Genomic DNA, 23,391 nt, shown 5'->3' with positions numbered 1-23,391 from the left:
GATACCGCGTAATTGTTCCAATAGATTCAGTCGGACTTTTGGCCACGTTTCGTATGGTTTGATAGAATGCACTGTACGTCTTCTGAATCTGCGCTTTTTGATTCGAACCATCGGTCGAGTCATCCATCCGCTTCAAGTTTCTTCCATGGGGTAGCCCCATTGTCAATTATCATTATAACTCTCATACTAATAGCGCCCAGAGATGATATGTAGAGAATGGCCAAACGAGAGATGCCGCACTGAAGATCGACGGAAACACGGATAATAGTAGTCAGATACAGCATGTAAGAGATGCATCCGCAAAAAGCAATAAAAATAAGGGCGGAACTGAATGATATCACTGAAAAATACATTTGGGTTCAGTTTCACAAAGTTAGCGCATTGACAAAACAACGCTCACGTAGTATTCGATCTCCATCTGAGTTGTTGTTGTCGTAAGTATATCCAGACTGGATACGGAAGGAAAGACACTTATGAAACTCACGTATAGAAAAGCCACCTTGTCCGGCCAAAGAAGATTCAAGCCAGCAGGATTATACAGTCCGGTATTCAGTTCATCGAAGAGCAGTCTGAGCCGTTTCATCTCCTATCAGAAACAAGCATTAAGGGATCATTGTTACGGAAAAGGAGCACAAGAATACAAACTTTCTCGTAGTGCGAAGTGATGATCAGTCTTGACAGGTACAACGTGACGACCGCAAGCACATTGTCAACCATCGAACGCCGAATACTGTGCGCAGATATGAGCAGTTCGTTGATGGCGTTGATGGATTCCAAGAACTGTGTTGGCGTTATCTATTCGCCATGAGGTCAGTACACCGCCCGAGTTCCTGACCCTTGGCAGCATGGAAATAGCAATCGACGCACCCGTCCTTCCAGCTCCAGCGGATAGATCGGAGCAAATTGAATCAACTCTCCGCCAGTATAATCCCGCTCGATCCGAATGACTTCGCGAGGATGATGAACACCTATCTGACCCATTGGCGGCGTACCAAACGCCGCATCCGGAGGGGGAGGTCCGAAGTAATATGATGATTTAGGTATCAGAGGCCGGCGGTGTCTACAGGGACCAATAAGCGACATGACAACGTTGTGAAAGGCAAAAAAAAGCATACGAGGTACCCTGCAGGGTGCTCAACTTGTTTGACACCGTCCCATACTGCAAAGGCTTGTGATCATTTGATGAAGGAGGATCGACGAGCTCCCATGGCTGCGGGGAATGTGGTTTTTGTGTGTCAATGGGAAGAACAGCTCCACGAGGAGAAGGAGGGGGGAAGTCTTTGCTCGTCCCGTCAGGGAACACCAGGCGGCCATTGGCGTCAACAATGGAATCACCCAAGTCGACAACGGTGGTGTCCTGGGTATGGTCGGCAGGGTCACCAAACTGCAGTGGATGCCAGACGGAGTCCTTCTCCCTGGACTCCGGTTCTTGCTTTTCGCCAGCCAGGGTCTTCTCCTGGTACTTCTGGGCAACACTCTCTTTAGTATTTGTCCTGGTCAACGGCGGGCTCGGAAGGGGGCCATCGAATGACGTTTCCCTGGCAAATCGCAGCTCCTCGCCTGTGTCTTCACGCTTCGAATCCCTTTTTGTGATGTCCAGGACAGCCCCGTCTGCACTCTGACTAGGATTCGCCATCGAGAGATGTGAAGAAGTCAATGAATGTGGGAACGCATGGCCGCGTTGGGTGTCAATTGGAGGCGTCACCCAAGAATCTGATTGTAATGGAAGGGGTTCGGAGGACATGACAAGAGCATCGAGAGAGCCTCGAGACGACTACGAAGAGGCTGCCACTGACCGGGAACAAAGGTCTGATATTTGTGTGCAGCATGCCAAGCAAACACCCGGCAATTTGTCAGGTTGCCGCTAGATAATTCAATTTTACTATTTCCAAAATGCATAGACACGAAAAACACCAAAAATAAGTACGAGAAAGAGAGACAGGAATGCACAATAGCGAGGGGCATATTTGGCGAATCGGAAAAATGCTACAAGCGATGATGAGATCCAACAGCAAACAAACATGTGAAGAGAAACACACCATGAGTATACAATGTGTCGTCCAAAAATATTATATGAGATCTAGAAAGATACAGCGATTGCATGGAGGGTAAAAGCGAAAGGTGTCATTTGCGTGAATATTCTGAGTGCTGCCTGGGTTTCTTCTACTCCGACTCGTCAGGGATATCAATCACGTCGTCCGGGATGCTGACGATGCTAACTGGACGCGACGTGGACTCCAACAGATTGACGATATCCTCGATATCATTGCCAACAAAAGGTTGCGTTTCCTTAGGAGACTCTTCGGGTATAGTATGCTCCTGCTCAACAGGCTGTTCGCGAGAGTGCGTTTCAGCAACAGGCGTCCGTTCTCCCGTCGACCCTTTCTCCACATCAGGCAAAATGACTGAAACACCTTCGGGCGACGTGGGATCTTGGGGCTCGATCTCCCCTGGGGTATCAACGTCAACTTGCACCGTTTCATTTTGGTCTACACCTCCTTCTTCACGTTCCTCCGTTTCAACATGAGTTTCCGGTTCCGTATGGATTTCCGCCTCATCATGGACTTGTTCATGACCGCCGGCAGCGTCCGTGTGTGCCTGCTCAGCAGAAGGTTCTGTATCATGGCCGTTCGTTTCCGCGTGCTCATCACCGACAACGTTCCCGACCGCAGCAACAGCAGTCGCTCCCGTCACAGCTCCTTTTAGACCGTCTTTCTTTACTACCCTCGTACTACTCGATGAAGGCAACTTGGGCTTCATCACAACCCCACGAGTCACAGACTTACCCCTAGAAGGCACAATCACAGGCGCACGAGCCTTACTGGCCGACGCAGCAGTTGGTTTGTTCAGCCTATCAGCAACAGCACTCGACAACACCGACTTCCTCTTGGGCGTCGGCGCAGGAGCCTGGGCGTCCCGGGTCCTAGCCAGAGAGGCTGCAGTAGGTGCGAACAAGCCTGACCCAGGACGTGCGGAAATTGGCGTCTTTGCCCTGGGAGCAGAAGTACGTGGAGGCGTTTTCGGGCGCGCGCTGGTACGTGATGGCGTTTTTGCGCGTGCGGCGGCAGCAGTAATAGTAGTGGTAGTCCTGGCCACCGTCTTCCGTACAGAAGCTATCGTCGATGTAGTAGATTGGCCTGTATGCTGCGGCTTCAGAGGAGTCGATGTCGACCCACTCAGTGATGTTTTCGGCGTCAACGCCTTAGGAGACTTGAAAGACGACGGTGCTGGATTCTGGTTCAGTACCGCCTTCGAAGGTAAGAGATTCTCGGGATCAGAATGTTCGGGAGATGGCAACTGAGTCGGAGCAGCCCCGGCCTCCGGGGCAGATACAGCTGTCGAGATCGGAACTGTGCTCATCGAAGACGACGATGATTTAAGAGCCGACGACTGAGGCTTAATCCACGACGATGAAGGGCTAGTCGTGTACGATGACGCCGACCGTGGAGGCCAATCTCGCTTCTCCTTTACCTCTTCCTTGGCTGAATCGCCCGAATTATGCGAAACGACACTTGAACTGCGAGCTGGAGCCGCAGATATTGACTGCCGTTTCGTTTGCTGTTCGAATCTACCGATGAGATTCGCAACACTTTGTCGCGGGCGTTCGTCGGGCAACGGCCTGATAATCGGGTTACTGAACCTTGATAGCAACGATGAGATAGCACCTACATAACTTCACGAGAAGGAATCGATGCAAAGTAGCGTTGAGAAAGAGTCGTTGAAAAGAAAAAAAAAAAAGGAACGAGTCGAGTTGGTTGGATGGATGAGCTAGCTGAACGTGTGTACTTGTTGTCACAGATCACGGTTACCAACCAGCGCGCATTGGCCACGATCACGGGCACTCAGTAGTCTGGACATTCTATTTTTCGATTCTGCTGTTTGAAAGTCGGAGAAATGGCATGCAGGGATTACTGGCCATCATGGACATCGGAATTTCTTCATGCCCCGAGTAATTTGTACAACACGGAGATTATTTCATAGCATGGACACAGCATGTAACACAACACTCTTACAACGATGTTATTAACGAATCAAAAAGGATATACGTCCAGAGCGAGGGGGATAAAATAATGCAAGATAAAAAAAAAAAAGTTGCGACAACACTCCTAATGCACTCGTAATCTCATGAAAATTCATAAACTGACCCAAGCAAATCATGCCGAAGGTTCCTTCTTCTCAACAACAGGCGGTGAAGGCGTCGCTTTTGGCGGAGAACGACCAGCATCTGGCACTTTGCTACGAGGCGGCGGCGATATAGACCGGTTATCGACCTGCATCCTGTCGTCCCGATCTCGTTCTGTACCACTCGGTGAAGGCGCCGTCGATGTCGGGGAGAGTGTGGCGATTGGAGGCAACGCAATCGACGCCGATCCATTCGACAACCCTGAACCAATAGGCCTGGGATGTGGAGGAAGAACTGCGGGTAACGGCGGACTTGGTGGGTAATGTGCCTCAGGCGAGCGAGACGTCGGCTGTGTACGGAACGGAATCGGAGACGGGCGCGAGGAAGGTGCATGACGAGAAGGAGGTGATGTTCCACGTCGCTTGTGCAGATCCATCCTGGAGCGCTTGGCGTCTGACAATTCGTCAACACCAGGGCTCAAGGGTCGCTTGAGAGGGGCAGAAAGAAGAGGCGGTGACGCATGGCTTCGTGTAGAGGAAACAGAGTCACGATGTAGAGGGTGAGAACGAGATGAAGGGTCGCTGTGCCGGCTCGAAGATGACACTGCCGGCGAATGGGAAGGTATAGGCGCGTTCGACGAATCTCTGGCTCGGAAGCCCGGTGCGCCAGCTGCAAGTCCCATGAGAGCATCAGCAACACCCTCATCATAGTCTTCATCGACGACACGAGAAGGCGGCCGTGGAGCAGCGCTTGTAGGTGAAGGCCTGGTTGAAGAACCTGATCCATTTGAGCTGACAGGGCCCGGAGAGCCGTGATCCTTGCCGTAACCCATCTTGAAGCTGGGTGGTGGTATCCGGTCACTGGGCGGCATACGTTCAACCACGAATGGCTTTGGCGTCGGCGTCTCCATGCCTTCCTCTCTGCGTTTGGGAAGCCCATTCCCATTCCCATTCCCATTCCCGTTGGGACTCACACCGCTGATGCTCCCGTTTTTTCTCCTCCTATCGCGACGTGCGGCCTCCGCTGAAAGGATCGGGTCATCCTTCGACGGCTTCTTTCGTCCTTTGCCATCTGGATGAGGACTCTCCGAGCTACGGTTGCTCGCAGATGCAAAATGAGCACCTCGTCGCCCGTCATCTGGTGGTCCAGGGAAGGATCGCTGCTCCATTCGCGCGTCTATATCATAATCCCTATCCCGACCCTCGTATCGAGGATCATACCGCCTCATGGGATCATTCGGAGGAGGAGGTGGGGGCGACGGTCGATTGACTGAATGTCCTCCTTTCTCCCAGTACCTGGACGGATGTGCCGAGCGAGGAGAGGCCTCAGGAGGCGTCCGTCCACGATGTGCGCTAGGCGGCGAACGGGGAGGGTAGGGGGGCGGGTAACCACCTGGATAATCACCACCACCATGTCTAGGCATCCTCCTTTCTCTCTCCCTCTCCCATTCTCGAAGATCGTTGTTAGGTCGTCGGTCCCATGCACCATCCTGTTCCACAGGTCTGGCTGGAGGCTCATGGGCCGGGTATGACCGCGGCGACCTCTGGACTGGGCCAGCACTAGCCTGAGCAGGACCTATGGGATGTCGTCCAGCAGGAGGGGGAAACGGTGGAAAAGGCGGGGGACTTCGTGGTCGGGCCGAATGCCCTGGTGAAATTGAGCGCGATTGCGGGCGTGGTGGCCGCGAAAAGTACGACTCCGGATGATGCGGGTGAACGCCATTCCGACCTTCTTCTCCAGGCTGGGGAAGAGGGTGGTGAAGTAATAGACTTTGATGACCCCGCGGGCCGGCGTCCCGGGAAGAACTCGGAAAATCACGCGAGTGCGGTGGTCGCTCGATCTCCATTGGCGCCAGTGGGGTATGAGAAGGAATGTGGCGCGTCTCATCAAGAACTACAGGTGGTGGTGGACCGCCTCTGAAAGGACCAGGCGATGATCGCCCAACGCCTACTTGTGAAGGCGGCGGCAACGATATGTCTGTTGGTCCACGTGAGTCGGTACGGAATGCTGGACGGGGAACACCAGATTGTAGAAGTAGAGGCGGACCTGTCAATCCCGGTGGCGGAACAACAGCACTGGCATATGCGGTGGGATGAACATCTTGGGGACCTGGGGCCGCGGGAAGCTGGCCACCGGTAGCTTGTGCAGTTTTCAAGAGCTGCAGGCGCTGGGAAATAACGTTGTTGCCAGGATCGAGCTCGCTCGCACGGGCGTATGCATCGATGGCATCGGAGATCTGGTTGTTGCAGCTCTCATACAGACTGCCAAGGTCGAACCAAACTTCGGAGATGTAAGGGTTGATTCGGATGGCTCGCGAGTAGGCGTCTAAAGCATCACGGAACTGATTGATCTGGAAGTATAGAACGCCGATAGAACACCAAAAAGTGGGGTTGCGACCATCGCGATAGACGGCTTGTTGATATGCTTCGTAGGCTTTGTTATATTTTTGACCCGCCATGTAAGCACGGCCCAAGAGGTACCAGCTCTGGGCATCCGAAGAGTCTACAACAGAATCGTCAGCGGATGATACGAACAAAACACAAAACGTTGGCAGTACTAACCTGCTTCGAGACTTTTCGTCAGATATTGGATAGCGAGGTCTTGGTTCTGAAACGAAGAACCATCTTGATGGTAGAGCCATCCGAGTTGTTGCAACACTTTGGCATGGCCACTGTTGTCGGCGACTACTCGTTCGTAAGCGTCCTTTGCCCTGACGTACTGCACGGAGCGGTGAATAAAGATGTTTAATAAGGAGAAGTGATCGGACCTACGTCTTTCTGTTGTTCGTAAACGTGTCCGATCTGAAACCATATGTCGGCATGCGCGAGCGGGGAAGGGGGGTTACGGAGAATGCGGTCGAAACAGGCAAGGGACTCGTCGTATTTGCCCTGCTGTTTGTAGATTATTCCTAGGCGAAATAGGATTTCGTTTGCTTTATCGAAATCTAGGTCTTCAAAAAGTAACTACGACTGGCGACTAGAATGCAAAGGGCTAGCATACCTTTATCCATGCGCAAAACCGAAGAGAAGGCCTCTTCGGCATGATCGAGGGAACCATATCGGTCGTAGAGTATTCCGATGCCGTACCAAAGCTTGGGATCCTCCTGTGGGGTGTCCGTTAGGCTGAGATTGATTGATGGAAGGGGGGAACGGGATATTAATGACCTTGGGATTTGGTAAGAGGTACAGCGCTTGCTGGTAGGCTGAATAGGCCTTCTGAAGGTCGTCCTGCATGAGATAACAATGGCCTGGATAGAGTTGGAGCGGGAGAAGCAAGCGGATAAGGCTGCAAACACACACACCTAGGGCACTCCAGACCTCGCCATTCTCCTCCTGCAAGCCGAGGACACGTTGGAAAAAGTCAACAGCCTGCACGAAGAGGTTAGCAGCGGGGAAATCGGAAAGACGGACCGCGCAAAGAAAGGAAATTGGAATTGATGCACACCTTGGGATAGTTCTCTTTGATCCGGGCGATGCCAGCGACCTGAGTCAGTCCGGACAGGGACGTCGGATTGTGCCGCAGGGCGTTCTCATAGGCGGAAAGGGCATGTTCGAGATCGCCCATCTGCTCTGCAACGCTGCCAATGAGGAGCCAGGTCTGCTCGTTGGCGGCTGCGAGCTTCTGCATGACGGAAGCAGGGGCCTGGACGCCGTTTGGGGGGGCGACGGTGGGGGAGACGATGCTGGCGGCGGCGGGCGTAGCGGGACCGGGGGCATTACCGTTGAGGTGGGGGCCATGAGTGATGAGGGGGTGGGCATGAGAAGGGTCGTGGATACGGACATCCCGCTCTGGCTGGCGGGGGAGATGACGCATAGACATGCTGGGGAGTGGAGAGGGGGCAAAAGGCGGAAGGGAAGCAGCGTCTGATGTATATATATATTATTGGATATGATATAATATAATATATACACCCTCCCGGCCCCTCGCACGATCAATGGCGATCAATCCAATCAGATCCATCGGCCCATCGGAAGCCATCTCGGTTGTGAACAAGTGAGCGAACCCAGGGATACTCAGGGAAGCAATTTACATTTGATCCAAATTCTCAATTTGATCTCAATTCATCTGTTTTGATCTGGCCCCAAATCCGTACACAATTCTCACTTCCGAATGGCAATAGATGGTAATACACCGAGCATGACTACTGCTGACGACTCGTTCCATTCTCCCTTCCCCGTACCTCATTGCTGTCAGCCATGGCGTTGCCCATCTCCGTCGACACTCTTTTGCATTCGACGGATCCCAATCAGAAGAGAAGGCGCCAATGACACTCTTTTGTGGGATCAAACAACGGTCCTGTTCACTGCAGAACTCATCAAATTCGCGCTTCTATTTTGCGCGCAGATTGCCGCTTCGCAACATATGACACGTCACCCATAATCAATCTCGGATGTGGGGGCCAGGCCCTCTCCCGTTTTAACCTTCAGGGTCGCCTCAGTCTCTGACGAGAGTCATACCCCGATATGTCCAGGCACGTCACCGCATTATCTTATCTTATCATGCCACGCTCCTAGATCCCATCGGCGATCGATCATGTGATTTTTTCAACGTGGATACGTCCATTCAAGGCGGTACCGTTGCCAAGCATCCTGCCGGTTCTGTCCTGTCCACCCTTTTCGATCATTCTGCATCCCTGCCGGTCCTTGGCCAGTCTCGCCCGAAGCACCGAATCACTGGAAACGTTACGACGCCCTGGGAAACCCCTTGTGAAGCCCTTTATTCAATCCCTTCCCCCCACCACCACCACCAAGTATTAGACCCTGCTCGCTGCTTAGCGCACATCTCCGTCAGCGGAATTGCTGCAATTCCAATTCCGAATGCATCGTTCTCCGCGTTGCTTCCGGACCTAGCCGTCCTTTATAATTAAGGTGGTCGCAAAATGAACGAACCAAAGGCCTTAGTGCGCAAAGTCTACCTGTTTCTATCGAGTCTTCGCTTCTCGTGTTTTAGCTCTGCCTCCGTGAGACGGTTTGCCTCCGTCGAGTCGATGCTGTAATTCTCACCTTCGGCGCTCGGTCTTTTCGCTTCGCTTCCTATCTCACCCACACATTGCTTCTAGACTCCACACTCACATCGATTACAGTTCGATTACACACCGTTTGACATTTCGTTCCTACTACTCAGGGTGCTCAGGGTGCCCTTTATTATCGGTACCTATAGTTATTCCCCGGCCGCTTTATAATACAGAATAAATATCCCATAATATCATATTTGCAGATCATACCATCACAACCACCCTAACCACACAACCATCCATAGACCTCGCCTCAGCGCCGAGTACGCCCGTAGCAGCTGTTCCGGCTCTACAGCAGTACCAACAGCGAGCAATCCAACAATGTGTCATGATTTCATTGCGGATAAAAGTCCGAGACCTCTTCTCACCCCACGCCTCTCGCATGGAATTTGCAGATCACGGTCTCCATGACATAATGCAACGTTTGCCGGAATGGAAGCAATAAAGGACAAGCACAAGCACGAGCCAGGAAGGACAACCCCGAGAGGATAGGACAGTCGGGCCGAACATGCGTTGGTTGATGAAAATTATATAGGCTGGCTTTTCCGAGAAATGCACACGCGAACCTTGAATTCCTGACAGGCTTCCCCGTCCGCAATCGATTACCACGGAGCATGACTGCGTAGTTCGATTCTTCCGATTGACATCACTACGGAACCTTTGTTGCTAACTTGACTTGCCATTTGCGCGGCGATACGACAAAAAGGCGTGTATCACCCGCCAGTAAACGCCCACAGCTCTTTATAACGGCCGTCTGCCTCCCCTCGTGCGATCGTCCGCCTGATACATGTCGAGTGCATGGCCGCTGTCAAGAGACGAGACGTCTACCTGAACCTGGATCGCGGGATGTTTCAATTTCATTTGGAGTAAACTTGTAACTCTACTGCTAATTTCACTGCCATTTCACTAGGGGCTCAGCCCCTCTAATTACAATAAATAAATACAACAAGCGCAGCATCGGCACAAGGAAACGTGGGACCCTGAGTCTCACAGAGGCAACTGAAAATAGCCGGAGACGGATGATCAGAATCCAGATCAATCCGGGGCTAAAATTGACCATCGGCCAAGTCTTTTTTTTTTTATTTTTAATTTTTGAGGTCAGCTGACTCCGATTGAATCCCATCATTTCCCGAGCGTGATGTGACATGTTACAGCCCTGTCGGATAGTGAACAACAGCCATGACCCGTGAGTACATTGAACCCATCCTCTACCTCTCTTTTTGCTTTACATCTACAGCAATCGATTCATTGAATGTCTAGGCGGAAATCAGAGGGATACAGATCGCGCCAAAGCACAGAAGAAGGCGGCCGCGGCGGCCAAGAAACCCAAGGAAAGCGCGTCTAGCCTTGCGAAGAGGAAGGAAAGGCAAGCATCTCTCTATCTGGCTGGCGATCTGGATATGTATTGAGTCTCCACCAGTGATGCCGAGATTCTTCGTGCTAAACAAAAGGTATCTTCCCGCGATCCACACTTTGATTCGTCCGTGTCTAATGAGATATCGCCACATCAGAAAAAGGAAGAAGAGCGAGCCGCAGCTGCTGCTGCAAGTGGCAAATGAATGACCACAAGCTGTAGGATGTCCGCTATATATGGACGTGGGTAGGGGTGCCTTGTTAGAAATAATAACACCATCTGGCCCGACATCTGTTCTGTTCTGCAATGTACCTAGCAACACGCAACACTTTTCGGTTTACGCGATCATCCATGGCAATCACAGTGAACACCGAGCGAGCGTGTGCCGCGGCGTGAATACCGATTAGTATTAGTCGCGCAGAATGGGTCAGTCAGGGAATCAACAAGATGCTATCACCAGGTCTGTCCAGGGTGACAGACACCGGGGATATGCGTCTACAGAAGATTATACAACGTCCGAGGCTAACAAAAAAACAAGGACAGCCGCAGTGCCCCATCGGCTGCTCGTCGCCGTCCTACCGTATTTCTACCGTCACCTTTTCATTCAAACATATCCATCAACCCTGTCCCATTTCCCATTCCCTGCGGTGCCAACTGTATCCGGGGATACAAAAGGCTAATCCTGTTCATCCGGACCTGAGAACCAATCAATCCTGCACGCGGCGCTGACGCATTCCTGGCCCAGCGTCAAATCTTGTGGCGCCCGTGATGTTCCTCAAGTAATCCATGCCAAACATACCCGTGTACGTCCCCCCCCTTACGGGGCTCGGGAACTTGGCTCTCATCATTTAATCAGAGAATGTTCCGGACCCACTCCCTCATCATAGGAAAACAAGCACGCATCCAGTTACCGGGTCGTCGTAAAGGTTACCCGGTTCCCCTCAGATCCTTGACCCCGATACAGTGCTCACCCTTAACATATTTAAACAGCATCTTCTGATCAATTGATATTCTCCAATACCGTCTTCCAGGAATGCTCAGTGCCCCCATGACGTGCGGAAACAGTTGCTGTTGGCTATCACGGCCTGACGTTCTGTCCTGTGTTCTTCTCCCGGCCTCATACAGCATATGTTACACCTCCAAAAGGCGTATCTTTCCCCCAAAGTCCGTCAGCTGTATATATGAACACGTTAGATGATGCCTTCGAGACACTCACGTACCAAGGGATCTAAACCCTCCGTGTCCTTAGGTCAGATAAGATTCTTCCGATCCACAACTAGTGAATACAAGGTTAGATGAAACTATATCCCATATTCATGCCTGGACAACATTGGCTATTTAATCTTTACCGCACCACCTCCTTCCAGCCGTCTTCGTCTCGTCCGAGTTTGCATGTCTTCATCGTGGTCGGTCCCTTTCCACGATCTACTCCAGGTTGGCGTGCGATCTGGAGATAGGTAACCACCGAACTGATGCGGCGGATACGGAGTTGGTGGATGGATGGGGTACTGGGTATTATGAGTGGGTGGCGCCTGGGGAGGCGAGTGATGTCGCGAACGGTATAATGAAAGTAGCGCATTGATGAACACAGTTAAAAAGGACAGGGATGTCAGCGTGAATGCCTTCGTGGCGTAGATAGAAGTGGACGATATAGTTAGCACAAGATGTGGACATTCTTCGGATAAAACAACTTACCAGAGTCTTCCAGCTGATGGGCTCAACGAACCCATTTACAACTTCCGCAATCAGTTCGGCACCGACTCTGGCACGGCCAAGTGTCGTCGGATCCCGATTCATGCATGTCTCCCAATTAGCACATTGCTGTGCCATTGCCGGTAATGGCGATTCGCAAAGGTTGTTCTTGTATTGCAAAGCACACATGGCTATCTCCTGGATAATGTCTGTGCCATCTCCGAATTAGCAAACGACCCAAAACAAATTTTCAAACTTACCTGCGGAATACTCCGAAACTCGGTGCTCGACATCTCGTTGCACCGTCAATATGAATTGCACGACAAGATAGAGAAAGACTAGAATGAGCGAAAGATTGAAGAAAAACTGGAGGTACCTGTGAGATAACGTTAGCAACCGAATTGACAACGTCACTCTTTGAAAACCTGCATAGACTTACCCGAGTAGGATGTACGGCGTATCAGATTGAGGCGCGGGAGGAGAAGGCAGATTCAGCGTGTAGTGATTCGACGTATTTTGGTTTATAGATGCAACGCCTCTGTCGACGTTCTCTTCCTCACTGTCTAGATTATCATCATCATCATCATCATCATCATCCTCTTCGTCGTGATTGTCCATCTTTGACAGCTGACGACCGTTGGCCTTCTGGCGAGCTCGGAAAACCCGTCGCAGAGCACCTGTCGCAATGGGTCTTCCATGCTCTGACTTGGGTTCCTCCCACTTGGGTGGACTAAGTTCTGACATATCGATATCTCTAACGTCCTCTTCCGAAGGAACCGGCTGCGGGAACGCCTTTGCTGGTGAGAAGTTTGGAGGTGGCGCCCATGGATACGGCTGGGGTGGCTGACGCGATGGCGTTTGAAAAATGAATGGAACATTCTGGTTGAAACCAAATGTCGGTGTTGACGGTACCGTTAGGGTCGAGTCGTCGTGGGTCCCTGGTAGTAGCAGAACGTTATCAAATAGGTAAGACGATCAAATGTCGAGAAACAATACGTTTTTTGGGGGTACTAGGGTCCTCATCCCCTGCGCCCGAAGCCCAAGCTGGTTTTACATTTGAGCTTGGCCGTGAGGTAAATTGGAAGTCCATAGGTGCCTCTGTAGAGCGCTGTGGCTTGAAAATACGTGAATCCATCCTTACTGTCGATTAAAAGATAAATAAAGGAAGACTGGGACAAGCAGAGGACGTTGGAAGAGACAAGTTCGTGGTCAAGTACCAAGCCACCGAAATCCGACGCGTTTACATCACGTGCTCATTTTCGGTTATTCCTTTTGTGGCTCGGACGTTCCCGACTTGGTGACGGCATCAACGCTCGGTTGAGGCTACAAGCATGCAACAGAATAATTACTGTAGCAATTGATATAAGTTTATGAATTATTCAGACTGATCTATTTTCTAAACAGGTTGTATGTTAAATAATCTTCTGCTCATCGAGGTAATGAATATCAGAACACTCTCTAAGACGGGCAGCTGCTATTTCAGGAGTAAGATCCCGTTGAGGTTCACCCATGATGTCAAACCTAAGTCTGGATGAGATACTGAAAGCTAAGCAACGAGGCTGACATACCCAACCATAAACTTCTTGACAGTTGCACTTCTCAAAAGAGGCGGGGAGAAATGGAGATGCAAGTGAGCCTCTTCGAACGAATCCTCGCCGGTGGCAACCGCAGACAGTGGGATTGGCCGCTGGTGAATGCCCATCGAATATGCAAACGAAGAAGAAAACAGATTGTCGTATCGTTTGGTAACGATAGATATGCTTTGGGCAAACGCCGTCTTCTCTTCTTCGGTAAGCTCTGCGATTGAGGGTATGTGACGTTGATATGGAAGTACTGCAAGGTGAAAGTTAGTGAGTGTCATAGCGAAAGGAGATACTGACACCCACGGAGCATCTCGAAGGGCCACACAGCCCACCACGGCACCACGGCTACCCAATGTTCATTCTTGAACACTATGCGGCCGTCGGGGCCTGTCGAATTGAGTTCTGCATGGACGTATTCACAGAGCAGACAGGCCTTTCCTAAGATGCGATTGGCGCAACGTTCAAAAGTGATGGAATAACTCAGCTGACCGTCCTTGTTCTTGGGGGCATTAGAAGCAGGCACATCAGTGAGCGAGTACCGCTTCATATTGTCAAGCTCTTTCGCAGGATACGAAGGTATAGCAGACAAAGACCAAGCCTGTCCATGTGGGTGAGGGTTTGAGCAACCCATCATACTACCCTTGTTCTAAACAACAGTCATAGTTCTCTACTTGTATAACGACGGGGGCAAAATGACTGTTACCTCGAAGATCTGAACATATTTAATGTTTTCCTCCGCGCCTCGTCTGTAGTAGATTCGAATCCACTCCTCGATGATTCGCTCAAGCCCGTCAATTGAAATTCGTGCCAAAGTCAAATCATGTCTACGATCAAAGATTAATACATCACATCCACCACCGACAGGTTCTGTCGCAAGCAATGGATGGGGCGCTACGGGGGCAATTGGCAGAGGTCCGTTGAGAACCGCAGAGAAGTCGTTTTCAAAGACATATATCTGCTGATAATCAGGGTTCTTGTGGCCACCAGCGCGAATGTTGCCGGGACAGAGGTAACATGCCGGATCATATTGTGGCAGATTGGAAACCAGAGGAGGTTCAACCTGACCGAGCCACGGACGCTTGATGCGATGCGGTGAGACGAGAGTGTACTCGTTTGTCAATGGATTCACTACCGATAGAAACATCAGTAAGAACAGAGACAGCGGCAGAGAGGGAATCATACATCTGCGATGAGGATGATCAGATGGATTGAACTCGGTCATGATGGTAGGAACAAAGAACAATGCTGGCGAGATAGGAACCAAAGCACATGAGTTGAGTATTTATTTGAATCGGAACACCAGGCCTGGAAGGTTGTCCTATAGAATGCTATAGAGCCACCGTTACTATTGGATAGGTACTAGAAAACTTGCAACAGTACCTTAGGTACAAGGCCCGGTTTGGACCACTGCCCACTTTCGGCGGTCCGGATTCCGGACCTACCTTCCTGATGGACACTCAACCAGATTCAAAACGTCGTCGCGTCGAGCGGTCACCCTTACCCACCTTCAAGCTCGACGACGAAGATGACACCTACGAACCCTACATTCCTGTCGCCCAGCGTCGCCAGGCCAAGCTTGCAAAGCTTACCTCATGGGGTGCTAATTCTGACAAGGAACGGACCAGGCGGCAGCAACGCGAGCAAGAGGAACGCGAAGATGAAGCAAACGAGGAAGAGGCTCGTCGAGAAACACTGAGAAAGGAGCGAACGCTACTCATGGAAGCACAGGAAGTCCATTCGAAAAAAGCAGCCGAAGGTGAGATTCATCCACTGCCTTTGGTGCTCGATTAACGTTCTTAGACGCAAAAAAGACCGAAGAAGAAAAGACGCAGGAAGCAGACGACAAGATTTTCAATGCGATTAAAAGCCATAAAATGCTAGCATCTGATATGGAGCTGGCGAAGGGTATCCAGTACACCGAGTCCCTCAAAACTAGGTATGTGTTGGGTCATTGCTGTTGTAGGCCTTGCTTTATGTATTCCAAGCTGGCGACCACCAAAATATATTCGAGATCGCTCAGAGGAGGAAAATGAGCGTATTCGCAAGAAATATCATATCCTTGTGGAAGGCGAAGACATACCGCCCCCCATTGAACATTTTGCTGTACGTACAATACTTTTCCTAAATCTATTCTCTAACAATCGCCGCAGGACATGAAGCTTCCTGATTCCATTTTTAAATACCTCAAGTCCCACCGAATAGTGTCCCCAACTCCCATACAGCTACAGGGTATACCGACTGCGTAAGTCTACCTTGGCCATTTGCTGTATTGTTGACTGACCCTACGTAGCTTCTCAGGTCGGGACCTCATAGGAATCGCATTCACCGGTTCTGGAAAAACCCTAGCATTTTGTATACCCCTCATCATGCTCGCCTTAGAAGAGGAAATGAAGATGCCTTTCATTCGGGGCGAGGGCCCTGTCGGTATCGTTCTGTGTCCGTCTCGAGAGCTTGCGAACCAGACGTATGAGAATGTCGTCGAATGGTGTTCTGCCGTCGCGAAGGAAGGCAAATATCCTCAATTGAACACCCTGTTATGCATCGGAGGCATCTCGATGAATGAGCAGAGTCATGTCATGTCCAAGGGTCTGCATATTGTAGTTGCGACTCCTGGACGTCTCATTGATATGCTAGAGAAGAAGCGATTCACTTTCAGTAATTGCAAGTATCTCTGCATGGACGAGGCTGACCGGATGATCGATCTGGGGTTTGAAGACGACGTCAGGAATATCATGAGTTTCTTCAAGGTGCGGCTTCTTAGTAACAGAGGAGTCTGCTTACTTTGTTTCATTATAGCGACAGCGACAGACTCTTCTCTTTTCGGCCACTATGCCGAAGAAGATACAGGACTTCGCTCAACAATCTCTCACTCTTCCTATCCTTGTCAATGTTGGACGGGCGGGGGCTGCAAATTTAGACGTTCTTCAAGTTGTCGAATACGTCAAGCAAGAGGCCAAGATGGTATATCTCCTTGAGTGCCTACAGAAGACACCCCCGCCAGTTATCATTTTTAGTGAGATCAAGAATGAAGTTGATGGTGAGTCGGAGCTCCTTATTCGCTCTTACATCAAGCTGGTTGACTTTTTGACATAGACATTCAAGAATATCTTCTACTGAAAGGTGTCGAGGCTGTTGCGATTCACGGCTCTAAAAGTATGGTTTTTGCCGCCAAGTTTTTCCTTGTTTCTTACCCTCTTTTTTTCCAGCCCAGGAAGAGCGTCAATACGCGATCAAATCGTTCAAGTCAGGCGCGAAAGACGTCATGGTAGCTTCGGGTGTAGCTTCCAAAGGACTTGACTTCAATGAAATCCAACATGTGATCATATTCTCCATGCCCAAGGAAATTGAAGACTATGTGCATCAGATCGGCCGAACGGGGCGAAGCGGCAAGACGGGAATTGCCACGACATTCGTCAATATGAATACGCCCGAGCAGACTTTGTTGGATTTGAAGTATTTGTTAATGGAGGCGGGGCAAAAGTACGCATTTGATTTTTTCGTCGAGTCTCGGAAATGAAACTGATTGGTTTACTAGAGTTCCGCCGTTCTTGGCGACTATTGAGGATCCCAGGGCAGCTCAGGGTGGCTCGCTTAAGGGATGCCCCGTTTGTGGAGGTCGGTGCCTGTGTCGTGCTTCTTCAGAATGAAAGACTCATCCCTTTGACAGGACTTGGACATGGTATTTCCAATTGTCCCAAGCTTGAAGATGCCCAACGGCGACAAATGGCGTCCCACAGGACGGGAGACGATGGAGGTGCCTATTGAGATGAGTGTAATCTTCTTTATATAATTATACATGTGCTACATTGTCAATCCGCACTGTGTTCGGAAGATCATCATAGAAATAAGAAGTTTTGTTGCAGGTGCTTGCACCTCCCGGCTACCCGCGGTAAGATCATTCTTGAAATTCTCCTTCAAATTAGTGTCTAGCCTATGTAGCTTAACCGAAAGGCGCCTATGCAGACCTTTAACAGTTAAATGACGAAGTCCAGAGGCAGAGGGTATTATCCTGTGATAATTTCAGGGTTATTGCAGCCAGTGATATCTAGGCTCGTGTTTCTGTTAGTCCGCGCTTCCGGGTTCTTATCCTTGACCAATAGGGCTTTCGCTTAACGTTGAACTCTGAGACAAGGTTGTTAAGGCCGCGCCTGATCGCAACAATGCTTTTCCTTCTCCTTTATGTGGATTTACATCGTTCGGGTCCGTCTTGGACCGGAAGGGCGATCACCGCCTTCACATCCAATTCCTTTCTGAAGCCGAAGCCCTGTCATGACCATTGCGAAGGCATTTGTCGAAGGAACATGAGGCACCCGCGGCTATTGAAACAGTGTGTCTTGATCGGCTGGTCGTCTTTGAGAAAATCGAGAAAAAGACGTAATTAGACCTCAGCTTTTTCCATGTGGTCGGGGACTAAGCACGGCCGTCTAAGGGTGCTCAGTAAAATCAAGGTTCGACGTGGAGTCGCCCGCAGTTTTAAGTCAACAAGTGACTGCACACCGATTCTGCTGTTCGCGAATCTTCTGGCGGATATTATCGGTGATGAGAACGAACGGACCTCGAGAATTTTTTTTAGTTGCCGTGAATTCAGTATATGCACTCAAACGTTCGCGTGCACGTACTGATGAAACAACTTGAACCAGTAAACAGTGGAAAAGGGAGGAATATCAACTAAAGCATCAGTAAGTCACATACTCTTCTTTGGAAGCTACTCATATTATGTACATCTTTTTTTAGCTTAACAGAATCCTTTATCCGCGAGCCTTGAGGTCGTTAAGGAAGCAGCCTATGTTTACATTATCGTCAAGTCCTCTTACGGACCGGCTTCTCTGATTTGTCTGCAATCACCGAAGTTCCCGCGCTGGCCGGTGATTCGACAAGCCAACATCCCTGTTTATCTTACCTGCTTGACCTGGAGAAACCGCGGAGGATCTATTCGGTGAAGTCAGACTGCCGATAAGACCCTGGTGACGAGTATGCGTTGTCCTCTTCGGCCTTCCGAAGGACGCATGCGGCGACGGGGAAGGAGGCGGGAATGATGGGTCCGACATTGTCCACCTAGGGTACGAATGGCTTTGGTAAAAGAACCAGCCATCGGTCAGTAAATTTTCAGCCGTTCACTTCGATTTCGAAGTATCAAGTTCAGGTTAAGGTTCCCAAGAAAACCGGCTTAGTAAGAAACGAGACGGAGACACAAAATTCATCTGAAGTACTTACCCAGAAATAAGTAGGTCCAGACTGCCAGCAAGTGTTTCTCCTGACTGACGCGTGTTTGTACAAAAATTTCTGTTCATTTTCCAGCATGTTACTCTTTGTGGCGGCTATGGAGATATTTGTGTACGACAGGAATGGTAGTTCGATCCGGAGGATAGACTCAACATGCTTTGATTAATGAAGACGATATGTGTCAAAGATCAACACTAGGTACCACATGTATTGGCGTGTAGTGAACTTCCCCACTGTGCTAAATAAGGCTGGCTTCGACTTTGACGTAGTTTCGCAGATGGACGATGTCATGGGGGGAGACAAGCTTGTCCTTGGTAATTCGACAAAAACTCTTGCGGGTGCTAAGGACGTCTACAGATTCCTTCGATGCAGAATATATTGATAATAGCCGCTACACATGTAACTTATTGGAAATGTACACTAAGAACTGCTAGTAGCTCAAAGATGTAACACAGCTTATTGGCAGAACTAATCCGTTGCCCTTGTTCAGTACAGCGTCAATCACTGTTCACTTGTCTGCTCAATGTCCATTTGTGGACAGTTGTGGACGCATTCACGAGACGCGCCAGTCACGCGCTTCGGCTACCCGATTTGGAAAGCAGTGAATTTTGCCAACAACTTCTACCTCGACGTCGTGCTCAACGTCCACCATGTTTCGTCCTGGCTTCTCTTGTCTAAGTCGAAGTCTTTCACCAATTCGCACTGCCCGTTATTTTCATCCGTTAGCTGGCCAATGGACTGGAGAGTCGCCTTCCTCTAACCTCGTTCCCATTGTCATCGAGCAGACGGTACGTCGTGGCGAGTGTACTGGGCTGCTTCGCTGCTTATCATGGGAGGATAGGGGAGAGGTGAACGCTCGTACGATATCTTTTCGCGCTTGCTACGGGAGAGGGTCATCATGCTTTATGGTCCGGTGCGTCAGGCATATGCCTTGCTTGCAGCCTGCCCGCTGAATCTATGCCGCAGATAAGAGATACAGATTCTACGTTGACTGTCGCCCAGCTTCTCTTCTTGGAAGCAGAGGACACTTCGAAACCTATACACCTCTACATTAATTCTCCAGGTGGTAGTGTTACTGCAGGATTAGCAATATATGACACAGTAAGTGGGGTGGAACATTACATATCTTCATCGTAATTGATTTCCGCAGATGCAGGTTTGCGTACCCGCTTTTGCATCAACAGTCAACCGACTTACTGGCACGTTGATAGTACGTTTCTTCGCCAATACACACGTACTGCATTGGACAAGCAGCCAGCATGGGCTCTCTTTTGCTCTCTGCGGGGGAAAAGGGAAAACGGCATTGCTTACCGAATGCCAGCATCATGATCCATCGTCCGTCCTCAAAGGCTCCTAGCCTCCTACTGCGATTCTCCATCTGATACCCGTTCCTAGAGCCTTCCGGTGGCGCCTCTGGCCAAGCATCTGACATAGCTATCCATGCTAAGGAGATCCTACGAATACGTCAAGTTTTGACTGGGATTTACCAGAAACATTGTGCGAAGCCGGGGGAATCAGTGGCCAAGGGCCTCGCTCGCTTCGGTACGCTTGCCTGTACACGTACAATTTTCCTACTAATACGCATGCCCAGAACATGCGCTTGAACGCGACAACTTCATGACAGGTTCAGCATTCACCTCATCGTTAATTTTGCCAACTCTGACCTTTCTGTACTATAGCTAAGGAAGCTTTAGACTTTGGGATTGTAGATGCAATACTGGAGAAGAGTCCTAAATCCGAGGGTGATAGCCAATCATGAAAACTGTATTCTCCGTTGGACAGTCCATACTACTCAATGTTGTCTTGACTGTGCAGGACTCGGAACCGAATGTTGACGAATGTTGGATTATCAGATAGCACATTGCTGAGAGCGCATCCTCTTCTTCCAGGAACGTCGCTCCCAGGGACCTATACTGAGTACCATTGATTTTCAGACTCCGGGAATGCGATCCTTTATCGTCCTAGTTTCATTCACCAGCAGCAGCTCTCAGGCACGATGACAATATGTGGCTTGGCAGTCTACCATTAGAGATGATCAGGCGCTCCCTTTAAAATATGTTTCGAGAGGCATATTTAGCGCCGAATATAACGTTGTGCGTTGGACCCCGGCCCTGTTATGAAGTTCACGTCTTTGCGCCTCCTCCCGCTCTTTGCATTGGTCGTTTCCTCTCGTTTACGAAGACGTGACAGCAACGATAGTGAATATACAACTATTAGCGTCCCTGTGGCCGTCAACAATAATTCGTACTCGGTCAGTGTCGTTATGGTATGTCTTGTAGTTATTTTGGCCCGAGCTACCAAGCTTAGTGGGTTTCCCAGTCAACAGATGCTTCGGCGCAACATTTCTCGTTTGGGTTCACAACAAGCACCGGCTATGCTACCGTCGCGGGTACAAGATGCCAGACGTGCGACGGCGTTCAGTCGTATGTATATTTTCTCTCGCGTTAAGTCATTCGTTGTCTCAGATCAGCTGATATCAGATATAACCGTACGGAGTCCACGACTGCGACAGACCTTCCTGGTGGCCAGAACGTCGCCATAATAGGTGGCGCTTCCGCGGATGGGAATTTAATCACGGAAAACTGTGGTCTCAAGAAAAGCGATGGACAGGACCGGAGCTACGCTAACCAGACCAGTACGTCTGAAAAACTATAACATATAGATACTTCTCATAACCATCGCTGCAGCCGTGGTAACTAAGCAGTCAAATTCTATGTTTTCGCCCGGAATTTCTGGTATCTTAGGTCTCGACCCAATTCAAGCGCGTCTTTCTCGTCCATCGGCAGACTTCCAATTGACCATCTTCGCAGGAGACGGGAATTTCAATGCCACGGTCTTCGGTGGTTACCTTTCAGGACAGCCAGTCGGTGAAAATTTTACTTACGGTATGACACTGAGCCCTAATACCGGCTCCTCGAATAACGGAGGATATCTTCATCTTATCCAACCCGAGACGTCATACTACCAAGGCAACGGCTCCTGGAAAGAAATGCAGACGTTCAATACCAACAGTCTAAATACGGACTTCTACATCTCTCTCGACAGCTGGACGTTGACCACAGGCAACGGCAATTTTTCTCGTAGCGGCAACCTCGTAATTGCAATCGACCCAATCTACCATGCCATACGATCGTCCTCCCTCAGCAGATGCTAGCGCCCTGTGTCAGTGTTGTCCCGTAATTTTTGTGCGTGACACTCATCGCTGTTAGATGCTTCCGCCTCCAGCCACATTCCGTCCACAAATGTATACCACATTCCATGCAACACACAAATGAAAATGATTCTCACCATCAACAACTTGGGGGTCACTCGATGAGTCGGCCCTAATCGTCAACCAGAACGGCCAATGTTTCGGTGTCATCCAGGAGTGGTCATCGCCTTTAGCCACAGAATATCTCCTGAGTTCTTGTTTCCTTTCTCAAGTCCATGTGTACGCGTCGTTACCATTCCCGATGACCTCGTATACTGACAAATATTCTAGGATTTTTACGGTCTCAAACGCCGCTACAGGCGCAGTTGGATTCGCACAAAAAACTTCGACCAATTCGAGCGGCCTTTCCATGGGTGCGATCGTAGATATCGCTGTCGTGGTCGTCGTTGCTGGCATATTGATCTACCTAGTTATTCGTAAATGCCGAGGCCGCAGGGACTCTTCTGATAGCGGCTACAAAGAGCTCATCTACTCTGGTGGGGTAACATTGGCTCCTCAACCCGATTGGGTCGTCACGCCTTTCACACCCGACGCGACTAGTACTGCCTCATCACCAATGTCGTCCTATGTCCATGGCTTGCCCAGAAACGACTCGTCAGTGCTCGACAGTTACTCCGGAACAAGCGAACCCACCGATTCAGCAATGAACCTCGTCTTCTCTTCACCTCCTCTTATCCCACTAATACCACAAACACTGGTGTTATCATGAGCATCACAGAGAGGCGGTCGCAGTACGGATCTTCCGACGAGAAAAGGAGAAAGAGTCATCTCACTACGAGTTCTGCCAACCCGTAGCAACTGTATCAGCATTTCTCTTCGCATTATATTGGTTATGCTGGTTTTATGTAGAATAAAGTGTCGTACGTAAATGTTTTGTATAATTATGTATTCATCTGTTCTAACCTTTAAGTTTAAGGCTTTTCGAACAGTCGGCGAAAGATACCGTTCCTAATCTCATACGAATCACACTTAATTATCTACAAACACCGCCAACCGGAGCACACAAGATTCAAAAGGTATATATTGCCAGATCCAATGATTGTCTCTGCTAGAGTATCGGCGCATTGGCATTTACCTGTCTAAAGCGCAGTATCTTACCTTCAGAAGACCCGTCCGGCGAAGAGTGTTGTGTGAAAGCCAGTCACGGGAAGAAGAGCCTCGACCGAGGACCAATCAAACGGAATGCATAGT

At 49.9% G+C, this 23,391-nt stretch overlaps 9 protein-coding genes across 9 annotated transcripts; 4 read left to right on the top strand and 5 right to left on the bottom strand.

The window, feature by feature from the left end:
• Window positions 1–248: 248 nt before the first annotated feature.
• BT62DRAFT_535086 (uncharacterized protein) lies at window positions 249–1,927 on the bottom strand. Its single transcript, XM_043181295.1, has 5 exons — window positions 1,116–1,927; window positions 868–1,060; window positions 646–780; window positions 401–586; window positions 249–340 (listed from the first exon to the last, which is right to left on the bottom strand). The coding sequence occupies exons 1-5, from the start codon at window positions 1,742–1,744 to the stop codon at window positions 338–340; spliced, it is 1,146 nt and encodes a 381-aa protein (XP_043044280.1). The 5' UTR covers window positions 1,745–1,927; the 3' UTR covers window positions 249–337.
• On the bottom strand, window positions 1,928–3,907 carry BT62DRAFT_535002 (uncharacterized protein). The gene is made up of 3 exons (XM_043181294.1): window positions 3,670–3,907; window positions 2,040–3,619; window positions 1,928–1,986 (listed from the first exon to the last, which is right to left on the bottom strand). Coding segments are annotated over exons 1-2 (1,458 nt in total). The 5' UTR covers window positions 3,672–3,907; the 3' UTR covers window positions 1,928–1,986; window positions 2,040–2,163.
• Window positions 3,908–3,986: 79 nt separating this feature from the next.
• BT62DRAFT_991604 (TPR-like protein) lies at window positions 3,987–7,975 on the bottom strand. Its single transcript, XM_043190291.1, has 7 exons — window positions 7,568–7,975; window positions 7,425–7,491; window positions 7,288–7,370; window positions 7,124–7,226; window positions 6,895–7,073; window positions 6,685–6,841; window positions 3,987–6,625 (listed from the first exon to the last, which is right to left on the bottom strand). The coding sequence occupies exons 1-7, from the start codon at window positions 7,940–7,942 to the stop codon at window positions 4,155–4,157; spliced, it is 3,435 nt and encodes a 1,144-aa protein (XP_043044278.1). The 5' UTR covers window positions 7,943–7,975; the 3' UTR covers window positions 3,987–4,154.
• Window positions 7,976–10,282: 2,307 nt separating this feature from the next.
• On the top strand, window positions 10,283–11,580 carry BT62DRAFT_1001563 (uncharacterized protein; the record flags this gene model as incomplete). Its single annotated transcript, XM_043176753.1, has 6 exons — window positions 10,283–10,323; window positions 10,375–10,539; window positions 10,952–11,138; window positions 11,193–11,294; window positions 11,348–11,454; window positions 11,523–11,580. 6 exons carry the CDS (start codon window positions 10,283–10,285, stop codon window positions 11,578–11,580), a joined length of 660 nt encoding a protein of 219 aa, XP_043044277.1.
• Window positions 11,581–11,721: 141 nt separating this feature from the next.
• On the bottom strand, window positions 11,722–13,408 carry BT62DRAFT_928057 (uncharacterized protein). The gene is made up of 5 exons (XM_043185427.1): window positions 13,180–13,408; window positions 12,623–13,121; window positions 12,444–12,559; window positions 12,187–12,392; window positions 11,722–12,113 (listed from the first exon to the last, which is right to left on the bottom strand). Exons 1-5 carry the CDS (start codon window positions 13,316–13,318, stop codon window positions 11,826–11,828), a joined length of 1,248 nt encoding a protein of 415 aa, XP_043044276.1. The 5' UTR covers window positions 13,319–13,408; the 3' UTR covers window positions 11,722–11,825.
• A 132-nt stretch (window positions 13,409–13,540) lies between these two features.
• Window positions 13,541–15,135, bottom strand: BT62DRAFT_928056 (galactose-1-phosphate uridylyltransferase). The gene is made up of 6 exons (XM_043185426.1): window positions 14,949–15,135; window positions 14,470–14,894; window positions 14,256–14,412; window positions 14,070–14,204; window positions 13,752–14,016; window positions 13,541–13,704 (listed from the first exon to the last, which is right to left on the bottom strand). Exons 1-6 carry the CDS (start codon window positions 14,986–14,988, stop codon window positions 13,596–13,598), a joined length of 1,131 nt encoding a protein of 376 aa, XP_043044275.1. The 5' UTR covers window positions 14,989–15,135; the 3' UTR covers window positions 13,541–13,595.
• Window positions 15,106–17,799, top strand: BT62DRAFT_943676 (DEAD-domain-containing protein). The gene is made up of 10 exons (XM_043187893.1): window positions 15,106–15,522; window positions 15,567–15,708; window positions 15,752–15,869; window positions 15,917–16,008; window positions 16,057–16,513; window positions 16,563–16,803; window positions 16,860–16,919; window positions 16,973–17,246; window positions 17,302–17,381; window positions 17,434–17,799. The coding sequence occupies exons 1-10, from the start codon at window positions 15,216–15,218 to the stop codon at window positions 17,529–17,531; spliced, it is 1,869 nt and encodes a 622-aa protein (XP_043044274.1). The 5' UTR covers window positions 15,106–15,215; the 3' UTR covers window positions 17,532–17,799.
• Window positions 17,800–19,587: 1,788 nt separating this feature from the next.
• Window positions 19,588–20,927, top strand: BT62DRAFT_534720 (uncharacterized protein). The gene is made up of 8 exons (XM_043181292.1): window positions 19,588–19,777; window positions 19,831–19,902; window positions 19,956–20,090; window positions 20,140–20,145; window positions 20,201–20,324; window positions 20,385–20,531; window positions 20,581–20,613; window positions 20,669–20,927. The coding sequence occupies exons 1-8, from the start codon at window positions 19,640–19,642 to the stop codon at window positions 20,746–20,748; spliced, it is 735 nt and encodes a 244-aa protein (XP_043044273.1). The 5' UTR covers window positions 19,588–19,639; the 3' UTR covers window positions 20,749–20,927.
• BT62DRAFT_534763 (uncharacterized protein) lies at window positions 20,928–22,352 on the top strand. Its single transcript, XM_043181293.1, has 5 exons — window positions 20,928–21,255; window positions 21,309–21,412; window positions 21,470–21,624; window positions 21,677–22,151; window positions 22,215–22,352. The coding sequence occupies exons 1-4, from the start codon at window positions 21,106–21,108 to the stop codon at window positions 22,141–22,143; spliced, it is 876 nt and encodes a 291-aa protein (XP_043044272.1). The 5' UTR covers window positions 20,928–21,105; the 3' UTR covers window positions 22,144–22,151; window positions 22,215–22,352.
• The last annotated feature ends 1,039 nt before the right edge of the window (window positions 22,353–23,391 follow it).

Source organism: Guyanagaster necrorhizus (genome assembly GCF_019112545.1).
Source record: "Guyanagaster necrorhizus MCA 3950 unplaced genomic scaffold BT62scaffold_4, whole genome shotgun sequence".
Lineage (NCBI taxonomy): Eukaryota > Fungi > Basidiomycota > Agaricomycetes > Agaricales > Physalacriaceae > Guyanagaster > Guyanagaster necrorhizus.
This window is presented reverse-complemented; position numbering and strand designations above follow the sequence as displayed.

Coding starts and splice junctions, on each gene's coding strand:
- BT62DRAFT_535086 (XM_043181295.1), bottom strand. CDS start 1,744: ATGTCCTCCGAACCCCTTCCATTACAATCAGATTCTTGGGTGACGCCT. Junction 1,061..1,115: donor AGCACCCTGCAGGGTACCTC/GTATGCTTTTTT, acceptor TGGTCCCTGTAG/ACACCGCCGGCCTCTGATAC. Junction 781..867: donor CGCTGGAGCTGGAAGGACGG/GTGCGTCGATTG, acceptor ACGCCAACACAG/TTCTTGGAATCCATCAACGC.
- BT62DRAFT_991604 (XM_043190291.1), bottom strand. CDS start 7,942: ATGTCTATGCGTCATCTCCCCCGCCAGCCAGAGCGGGATGTCCGTATC. Junction 6,842..6,894: donor TTTACGAACAACAGAAAGAC/GTAGGTCCGATC, acceptor CGCTCCGTGCAG/TACGTCAGGGCAAAGGACGC. Junction 6,626..6,684: donor GACGAAAAGTCTCGAAGCAG/GTTAGTACTGCC, acceptor ATTCTGTTGTAG/ACTCTTCGGATGCCCAGAGC.
- BT62DRAFT_928057 (XM_043185427.1), bottom strand. CDS start 13,318: ATGGATTCACGTATTTTCAAGCCACAGCGCTCTACAGAGGCACCTATG. Junction 13,122..13,179: donor CCCTAGTACCCCCAAAAAAC/GTATTGTTTCTC, acceptor TGCTACTACCAG/GGACCCACGACGACTCGACC. Junction 12,560..12,622: donor ACGCCGTACATCCTACTCGG/GTAAGTCTATGC, acceptor GTTATCTCACAG/GTACCTCCAGTTTTTCTTCA.
- BT62DRAFT_928056 (XM_043185426.1), bottom strand. CDS start 14,988: ATGACCGAGTTCAATCCATCTGATCATCCTCATCGCAGAT. Junction 14,895..14,948: donor TGATCATCCTCATCGCAGAT/GTATGATTCCCT, acceptor TTCTATCGGTAG/TGAATCCATTGACAAACGAG. Junction 14,017..14,069: donor GTGGCCCTTCGAGATGCTCC/GTGGGTGTCAGT, acceptor TTCACCTTGCAG/TACTTCCATATCAACGTCAC.
- BT62DRAFT_943676 (XM_043187893.1), top strand. CDS start 15,216: ATGGACACTCAACCAGATTCAAAACGTCGTCGCGTCGAGCGGTCACCC. Junction 15,709..15,751: donor TCCCTCAAAACTAGGTATGT/GTTGGGTCATTG, acceptor ATGTATTCCAAG/CTGGCGACCACCAAAATATA. Junction 16,009..16,056: donor CTACAGGGTATACCGACTGC/GTAAGTCTACCT, acceptor GACCCTACGTAG/CTTCTCAGGTCGGGACCTCA.
- BT62DRAFT_534720 (XM_043181292.1), top strand. CDS start 19,640: ATGTTTCGTCCTGGCTTCTCTTGTCTAAGTCGAAGTCTTTCACCAATT. Junction 20,325..20,384: donor TGCCAGCATCATGATCCATC/GTCCGTCCTCAA, acceptor ACCCGTTCCTAG/AGCCTTCCGGTGGCGCCTCT. Junction 20,614..20,668: donor ACGCGACAACTTCATGACAG/GTTCAGCATTCA, acceptor TCTGTACTATAG/CTAAGGAAGCTTTAGACTTT.
- BT62DRAFT_534763 (XM_043181293.1), top strand. CDS start 21,106: ATGAAGTTCACGTCTTTGCGCCTCCTCCCGCTCTTTGCATTGGTCGTT. Junction 21,256..21,308: donor ACTCGGTCAGTGTCGTTATG/GTATGTCTTGTA, acceptor TGGGTTTCCCAG/TCAACAGATGCTTCGGCGCA. Junction 21,625..21,676: donor GAGCTACGCTAACCAGACCA/GTACGTCTGAAA, acceptor CCATCGCTGCAG/CCGTGGTAACTAAGCAGTCA.